A 9,560-nucleotide genomic window follows, 5' to 3' on the forward strand; every position below is an offset into this window, starting at 1 on the left:
GACCGTGCAGCTGTTTTGGCTAATTGGGGCTGGATCAGACCCCCTTCTGGTCGTTCTTTGGATGAGTTGGATAGGTTATATGGGTTGATCAAGGATGCGCGATTATTTCCGGGTAAAATGGATTCCTGGCGTTGGATCCTTTCTTCGAATGGTATGTTCTCTGTGAAAAAATTATCTTCGAGTATTGATAACCAAGTGTGCACCGATGTCTTCTCACCTAATATAGAAACATGTCGCAATAATTTAATTCCTAAGAAGATTGAAATTTTCGTGTGACGTGTTTTAAAAAAACGCCTTCATGTTAGAATTGAATTGGATAAGAGAGGTATTGATCTTCATAGTGTGCGTTGCCCTTTGTGTGATAACGATATTGAATCTATAGATCATACTTTCATCTTTTGTAGTCATGCTCAAGAGGTGTGGTCTCGGGTCTATAGTTGGTGGAATTTAAGTAACTTCTCGGATTTTAGTATAAATGAGCTTTTTCGGGATAAGTCTGATCTTAACGGGTCTTCTTTGGGTTCAAGAATTTTGCAAGCGGTAATTTGGGTTGGTGGTTATTGGATATGGAAGAACCGTAACAACAAGGTTTTTCGGGGTAAGAGTTGGAATGGCCCGGTTGCGCTTAACGAAATTCAAGTTCTCTCTTTTTATTGGATCTCTCGAAGGCTTAAAGGATTTAACATCGATTGGACTACATGGTTGACAAATCCGGAAGTGTATCTAGTTTAGTTGTTCTTGTTTGATGCGTTCTCGGCATCTCTTTTTTGTTTTGTTGATCGTGTAGTTTTCGCGTGTCATTGTTCTCGTGTTTTGGTTTGGCCTTGTTTTGGTCACTCATGTTGTTCCTCTTTGGTTTTTAATACAATTTGCCTTTCAAAAAAAAAAAAAAAAAAAAACAAAACAAAACGCTGCCTGTTTCTTAAATATTTATATATATAAATAACACAAATCTACAAAGAAATTAGTATTTTCTTAGGCATATATGTAATGATAATAATAATAATAATTTGATTTAATTAAGCATGAAAACGTAAAAAAGGACATTACACAACAAGTCCACAAATGTTGACCAATATTTCTTAGTTTTACAATCAAATTTCTTCCCAACGGCCACGTTTTGTCGCTATATTGGTCTAACTGCTCCATCTTTGTCCTTACATATTATTCAATTATATCTATAACTCTATTTATAATTTTGTTAGTTGTGTTTATTATTTAACCATTAAATTAAACAGTACTTTTCTCTTTAGAAACTTAAAATAAAGGTGCGTGTTTTCCATTATGTAAGGAGTAAAAAATCAAAAAAAATAAATAAATGATAATGTATCATGTGACAAATACATGAATAAGTAACAAGATACAAACATTGTGCAATAGTTGACTAAAAGTCAGCCTATCGGCTTCTACTAATCTACTATTTTCACCACCACTATATATCTCCCAACTTCACATCATTCTTGCATTACACCATCTGATCATCACTTAATTTCAACCTATATTTCCTTATTACTCCCTTCAAGCTACATAAAGTACACAAAAACCCCTAAAAATGTGGATATTTTCGTGGAAAGGACCAACCGGTTTTTCTGCTTCATCTACGGCCGAAGAAGTTACTCAAGGAATCGAAGCTTATGGCCTTACCGCCGTTATTACCGGTCCAACAAGTGGTATTGGCCTTGAAACTGCACGGATTCTAGTGTTGCGTGGCGTTCATGTAGTTATGGCGGTTAGAAACACCACTGCTGGTCAAAAGATCAAACAACAATTAATTGACCAAGTCCCTAAAGCCAAAATAGACGTTATGGAACTTGATGTCTCCTCACTCAAATCCGTTGGTAAATTTGTGACAGAATTTAAAGCGTCGGGCTTTCCCTTGAATATCCTCATGTAAGTAAGCCAACACCTTTTTAAGAATACTCACTATGGTAATTGTTAACTGTTATGTCAGCCTCATATCAGCACTGAGACAATATAATTAACTCATAACTAAACAATATCTATCATATATCTATCATGACAGTAGGATTAATACATACTTAGCTTGCACAAACACTCACAAATAAACATAAACACACACAAAATACAATAACCATTACTATAATCTATTACATACTATATGTAATTTGTAATTTATAAACAATTGTATGAATATATTCTATGAGAAGTTAATGTAACAATATGGTGTTTATAGAGCGAATGCAGGGATGATGGCCCCACCATTCTCTCTTTCGGAAGACAACATAGAGCTACAATTAGCGACGAATCACATTGGTCACTTCCACTTAACAAATGGTTTGTTGGAAACCATGAAGAACACTGCAAAAAAATCCGGAATCCAGGGTAGGATCGTCATTTTATCATCCGAGCTCCATAAAATGGGATATAAAGAGGGAGTTAGGTTTGACAAAATAAACGACGAAAAGAGGTTTGTTCAAGTTACCATAGTCTTTAGTTACAAAAGTTTACCATATTCTGTTTCGTCACTAAATGTTCGGTTTTTGTATAATATGACAGTTACAATGCTTTACTTGCTTACGGACAATCTAAACTTGCTAACGCGTTGCACGCAGAGGAGCTCGCAAGGCAACTCAAGGTGATCTTCTACCTTTTTAGCTTCATATTTTCATGAAAATAATAAAAATATGTATGAATCATAACATTTGAGGCTTTAAGTACAACTGTTTTTTCATGTATAGGAAGAGGGTGTGAATATAACTGTGAACTCGCTCCATCCGGGGGTTATAGCGACTAATCTTGCACGTCACACTGCTTGGATGCGAGGTACTTATCTTTACACTCAATCGCGTTTTAAGTGAATTTTTTATACCATATTTTGAGACAGAATTTGTTACCTGATTTTAAACAGTGGTCTTTGGATACGTCGTTCGACTTTTCCTCAAGAACGTGGAACAGGTTTGTTTTGTTACCCTGCATTTTCATTTTTTGTGACGAAAAAAAAAATGTTAGTAAATTATCTTTTGTTATGTTGTTAGGGAGCATCAACGACATGCTATCTGGCATTGCATCCGGGTGCAAAAGGGATCAGTGGCGAGTACTGGGCCGATAACAATATATCAACTCCAAGTGGTTTTGTTAATGATCCTGAGTTCTGCAAGAAATTTTGGGATTTTAGTGTTGAGTTAGTTGATCGCGTGCTAACCACATCAGCATTATAAGTTCTTCGGTTGCAAATTGTTATGTGAAGTATGTTAAATGATATAATCTATATTAGTCCAAATTACCCTATGAATTGTAATGGGTCATAATAAAAACATTCCTTTTTCTGTCATTATATAACACTAGCTCAAGTTTGCAGTCTGCACTCATCAATGTTAATAAACTGCCCAAGCAACAACAACAATATTCAATCACGCACAAGCGAGTTATGGGGGTAATAAACAGCCCAAGCCTAATGGCTAAAATACAAAATACCAACATAAAGAATGAATGCTCTCTCTCTCACCAAGACACCCATTTATATTATATTATTAACTAATAATAAGACGGATATAACAAACTCATAATATCTCAAGTATCGCGTGTCGTGATTTAGCGCGGAATGCATGTCGTACAACATGGATGATTTGGATTGGAAGTTGATGTTAGACATAACATAAACATCATGTAATTCATTAATATAAATATTAAGACATAAGGGATTAGGATTACTTGTGTTGAGAGAAGATGAAGCCATAAAAATACAACTAGGATGTTTGATCTTCTACTTGATTCTCTCCTTTAGTGATGGATTTAGAGTAATTGTAATGTGTTGTTTTTGTGTACATAGAGGTGAAGAATGAGCCTCTATTTATAGGAGAGGTCAAGGAGGGATCAACTTCAAATATTAAAGAGTATGCAACTTAATATCTCCTATCAAGATTAGTTAAGTGCATTCATTATGGTTTTTAAGTATGATCATAAAAGACAACATGTCATGAGTCTTGTAATCTCACCATATCAATAAGATGGTGACTTGTTATTAATAATCATATCTTGTGATCTCACCATATCAATAAGATGGTGACTTGTTATTAATAGGTTAGGACACATTAATGTAGGAGTAATAAATAAGTCTAACATTCTCCCACTTGACCGTATACCTATTAATGTTTTGTATAAATTTGGCCAATTAATTGATTTAATAATTAATCGTCATCAGGTAGAATTACTAACGCAAATCAATATAGTCACATGTATCATTTTTCGATACAAGACCCCTATCAATTATACAGTTAGTCATTCACATAATTCATAATTCTCATAATCCATAATGAATTCGAATGGTGATTAGAACATAAGTGGTAACCAACATAAACCATTCATAATAATGATCCATTAATAATCGTTTGTTAATAATATCTCATAATGTGCACAAAATAAAGAATAACAAACTTCAACATGATGTGGATAAAACATAATAGAAAAGAACCTAATCCTTAAATAAGGTTATTACATAATCCCATGCCAGCAACATGCTCTAGAAAGAGCTTGGGAGGTAAACCTTTTGTAAGTGGATCAGCCAACATGTCATTAGTGCGTACGTACTCAATGGCAATGCTCTTTTCTTCAACTCTTTCTCGAACGTACAAGTACTTAGTGTCGAGATACAAACCAGCTCCACTAGAACTAGTGCTATTTGAGAAACTAACAGCAGCACTATTGTCACAGTATAGTCTAATGGGTAGTGATATGGAGTCAACCACCTTAAGTCCGGAAATTAAGTTCTTGAGCAAAATAGCATGACTAGTAGCGTGATAGCATGCAACATACTCAGCCATCATGGTAGAAGTGGTGGCTAATTCTTGCTTATGACTCTTCCATGAAATAGGGCCCCCTGAAAGCATAAAAATGTACCCTGAAGTAGATTTCTTATCGTCCTTACATTTGGAAAAATCGGAGTCCGAGTAACCCATAACTTCAAGGTTATCCATTCTTCGATAAGTCAACATTAAATCCTTAGTTCCTTGAAGATATCGCAAAACCTTTTTGGCTGCTTTCCAATGATCCATTCCTGGATTGGATTGATAACGTCCAAGCATGCCTGTTATGTAAGCGATATCGGGACGCGTACAAACTTGAGCGTATACAAGACTTCCAACAACCGAAGCATACGGTATAAGTCTCATCTCTTAACGTTCCAACTCATTTTTAGGACATTGAAATGAGCCAAAATGATCACCCTTAACAACAGGGGCAACTGATGGTGAGCAATTATGCATTTTGTATTTCTTAAGGACTTTTTCAATATATGCCCTTTGTGATAAACCCAAAATGCCACGAGACCTATCTCGGTGGATTTCAATGCCAATTACGTAAGAGGCTTCTCTGAGATCCTTCATGTCAAAATTACTTGAAAGAAATCTCTTGGTCTCATACAACATATCTTTATCATTACATGCCAAAAGAATATCATCAACGTATAATACTAGGATAGCAAATTTGCTCCCACTGATCTTAAGGTATATACATTGATCCACTGCGTTTTTCTTGAACTGAAACTTATCAATAACTTCATGAAATTTTAGATACCATTGTCGAGAAGCTTGCTTTAACCCATATATGGATTTTTTCAATTTGCAAACCATGTGTTCCTTGCCTTGAACCTTAAAACCTTCGGGTTGTGTCATATAGACATCTTCATACAAGTTACCATTTATAAATGCAGTTTTAACATCCATTTGATGCAATTCCAAATCATAATGAACTACTAAAGCCATAACGATCCTTAATGATTCTTTTCTCGAAACAGGAGAAAAAGTTTCATTATAATCTATTCCTTCCTTTTGAGTGTATCCTTTAGCAACCAGTCATGATTTATATCGCTCAATGTTGCCTTTCGGGTCTAATTTTGTCTTATAGACCCACTTACATTCAACAGGTTTTGCACCATTGGGTAATTCTGTAAGTTCCCAGACATCATTTATTTCCATTGACTTCAACTCGTCATGCATGGCATCAAGCCATTGAGTTGATTGATTGCTCGTAATGGCTTCTTTATAGGAAGTAGGATCTTCAACTTTGCTTAAGTCATAGTCAATCTCATTTAAGTAGACTACGAAATCATCATAGTTGACAGATCTTCTAGCTCTCGTAGATCTTCGTAATGGTTGTTGAGTATCGGGTTCATGATTTTCTTCATCATCATGTGTTTGTTCATTGATGATGGGAGTGTCATGTGGTAACTCATTATGTTGTGATTCATTACCAGCAGGGACACCATCCTCATTTTGAGCTAATGATGGTGTGGTTATCATGTTCGGTGGTAATGGAATATCAGACTTATGAGTGTTTACACTCTCTTCAAGTTCAATATTTCTTCCCCCACTCCCACTATTTTCACCATTCTCAATGAACTCAACATTTCTTAATTCGACAATTCTTGTAGTATGATTAGGGCAATTAAACCGATAACCTTTACTACGTTCAGGATATCCGATAAAATAACAACTAATGGTTTTGGAGTCGAGTTTATTTATTTGAGGATTGAAAAGTTTAACCTCGGATGGACAACCCCATACCCTAAGATAGTTCAAGTTAGGAAACCTTCCTGTCCAAAGTTCAAATAGCGTTTTAGGGACAGACTTAGAAGGCACTCTATTTAGGATATGAGTGGCCGTTTTTAATGCCTCACTCCATAAGTACTTTGGGAGACTTGAATTACAAATCATACTTCGAACCATATCCATAAGGGTTCGGTTACTCCTTTCGGCAACACCATTTTGTTGCGGTATTCCCGGCATAGTAAATTGATTTATAATTCCATGTTCATGACAAAATAAGGCAAATGGACCGGAGCTTTGTCCAACATCAGAGTGTTTACCATAATACTCTCCACCCCTATCCGGTCTCACAATCTTAATCTTGCATCTAAGTTGATTTTCAACTTCAGATTTATAGATTTTGAAAACATCAAGAGATTCAGATTTTTCCTTAATCAAGTAAACATAAGTATAACGAGAATAATCATCAATGAAAGTGATAAAATACTTATGTCCTCCTATATCAGTGATGAAAGGTCCACAAATGTCAGTATGAATAATTTCAAGAAGTTCTTTACTTCTTGTGGACCCTTTCTTATTTGTTTTCACAAATTTTCCCTTAACACATTCAATACATTGGCTATAATCGAAAAAATTTAGAGTAGGAAGAATTCCTTCTTTAGTTAGACGTTGCATTCTGTCTTTTGATATGTGACCTAAACGTTTATGCCACAATCTTGAAGAATTTTCATTTTCTAGTCTTTTCCTTTTTCCATTAGTGATTACATTTACGTCCATGGTCAATAGAAATTCCGCAAAGTTGTTATCTAAATGAAGCTTATAGAGGTCATTTTCTAATGAACCAGCACCGATAATACGAGAATCAAAATACACTTCCAAACAATTATGCCCAAACTTAAAATCATAACCAAAACGATCAAGTTTAGAAACATAAATAAGGTTCCGAGTCATTAATGGAACATAAAGTGTATTATTTAAGTACAAATTGAAACCGCCCTCTAAAACTAATAAGAGAGTCTCAATAGCTTCAACTTGTAGCTCATCTCCATTACCGACTTTAATGATTCTTTCCCCTTTTTGTAACTTCTTCTTTGAAAGGAATCTCTGCAATGAGTTAGTAACATGCACCATAGCACCACTATCAGCCCACCAAGTATTAGAGGGAACATTAATTGAAAAACATTCATGGTAAATAATATAGGATATATACGGACCTTTCTTGTCTAACCATTCTCGAAACTTTGGGCATTCTCTTTGAATGTGTCCATGTTTCTTGCAAAACTTACATTTTAGACCAGTTTCCTTGCCCTTACTTGCATTTGCCTTTAAAGAACTTTATTTTGCGGAACTTCCTTTCTCCCATTTTGAACCTTTGTTACTTTTGAAAACTTTCTTACGAGTAGTCTTAGCGGTGGTGAGGTGAACAACATCGGGTTTTTCAATTTTCAACCTTTCCTCTTCCTGGACACACATGGCAATCAACTCGCTCATTTTCCATTTCTCCTTTTGAGTGTTATATTTGATCTTAAAAGGACCAAACTGAGAAGGGAGAGATGTCATAATGAAGTGAACGAGAAAACCTTCAGATATTTCCATGTCCATGCCCTTTAATTTTGAGGCCATGTCATTCATCATCATGATGTGCTCACGTACCCCACTAACACCATCATACTTCGTGGTAAGCATCTTAAGAATAAGGGTACTAGCATGAGATTTAGATGAGCTCTTAAATTGTTCCTCGACAAATTCTAAGAATTCTTTAGCATTTTCGGAGTCAGGAATGGCTCCTCGAATAGCGGGAGATATAGAATTCTTCAATATCATTAGGGACATGCAATTTGATCTTTCCCATATATCATAAGTCCTCTTTTGTTCAACCGTACTTTCGTCGGTAAGAGATGCAGGTTGATCAAATCTTAAAGCATAGTCCAAATCAGTTATGCCGAGGGAAATCTTAATTTGATCTTTCCACGATGCAAAATTAGTTCCGTTCAAGTTATCTATGCCAGAAATACAGTTTGTAATAGCAGTGGGTGTCAAAGCTGAAATGTAATGCTCATATTCATTATTATGCTCATTAAGGACTATAATAATTTCCATGGTACATCATAAATAAATTTATAAAATAAGACTATATTAGTGACATAATAATAATAGTGATAATAATAATAATAACACCAACTATAGGGCAAAAGTTGGTATACATAAATTTAATCACAACACAAGATTAAATTTATCAAAAAAGTTGAGTGAAATTATTGACTTCTCGTTGGTTCCATCAATAATACACTTATAACTTCTTTATTAAATAATGCAAAATTAGTCTACAAATATATCACCGTTGGGCAGAAATATAAATAAACTAATTATAACTAATTTGCCAAATACCGTATGATATTCCAAAATTGAGATTCACCGTTGGGCTATCTTACAATCCGTGAACATCAAACGTAACATAATATGACTGTTCATTCACCTAATTATTTTAATTAGTAGTCTTCCGTTGGACCGACGATTAATCTCAATAATTAGGTAGACATTAAACATGTCTTAAAATAAAATGATTAAAAAACATGTTTCATAATACCCTATATAATTAAATGCTATAAAACATATAGTTTAGTTTCAGTTTTATAACAATGATTTAAAATGAACTTGATAATTGATAATGTTCATCGATCGAAAAATTAATAACCATTAGAATAGTTACTGTAGTGTGTAAACGTATAGTAATATTACTAGAGCATTACTCCGTACTTCATAATGCAAAAAAAAAAAAAAAAATACAAATATGGTATTGAACCAATAGAAACATTATCCTTATCAATACTATTTGAATTTGAACTAAATATGTCCAAACACTTTAGTACTAACAGAAACATAATATAATACGGAGTAATCAATTTGGAATAAAATTAATATTAATAATTTTGAGAAGAAACCGTTGCAATATCACAATCGATAAAATAAGTTCTCATGATTGTAGATAGAAAAGTAAATTTAAGACATGAGAATAATCACATAAACACGAATAACCGTAACGTAATAGTAAATTCA

At 34.3% G+C, this 9,560-nt stretch overlaps 3 protein-coding genes across 3 annotated transcripts; 1 reads left to right on the forward strand and 2 right to left on the reverse strand.

Annotated features, from left to right (window-relative positions):
* The first annotated feature begins 1,552 nt into the window (after positions 1-1,552).
* On the forward strand, positions 1,553-3,179 carry LOC139850171 (short-chain dehydrogenase TIC 32, chloroplastic-like). Its single transcript, XM_071839759.1, has 6 exons — positions 1,553-1,890; positions 2,195-2,428; positions 2,518-2,596; positions 2,700-2,784; positions 2,870-2,916; positions 2,997-3,179. Exons 1-6 carry the CDS (start codon positions 1,553-1,555, stop codon positions 3,177-3,179), a joined length of 966 nt encoding a protein of 321 aa, XP_071695860.1.
* A 1,260-nt stretch (positions 3,180-4,439) lies between these two features.
* On the reverse strand, positions 4,440-5,129 carry LOC139850172 (secreted RxLR effector protein 161-like). Its single transcript, XM_071839760.1, has one exon. It carries the CDS (start codon positions 5,127-5,129, stop codon positions 4,440-4,442), a length of 690 nt encoding a protein of 229 aa, XP_071695861.1.
* Positions 5,130-7,838: 2,709 nt separating this feature from the next.
* On the reverse strand, positions 7,839-8,603 carry LOC139850174 (uncharacterized). Its single transcript, XM_071839761.1, has one exon. It carries the CDS (start codon positions 8,601-8,603, stop codon positions 7,839-7,841), a length of 765 nt encoding a protein of 254 aa, XP_071695862.1.
* Between the last annotated feature and the right edge of the window lie 957 nt (positions 8,604-9,560).

This window comes from Rutidosis leptorrhynchoides, chromosome 5, assembly GCF_046630445.1.
Source record: "Rutidosis leptorrhynchoides isolate AG116_Rl617_1_P2 chromosome 5, CSIRO_AGI_Rlap_v1, whole genome shotgun sequence".
Lineage (NCBI taxonomy): Eukaryota > Viridiplantae > Streptophyta > Magnoliopsida > Asterales > Asteraceae > Rutidosis > Rutidosis leptorrhynchoides.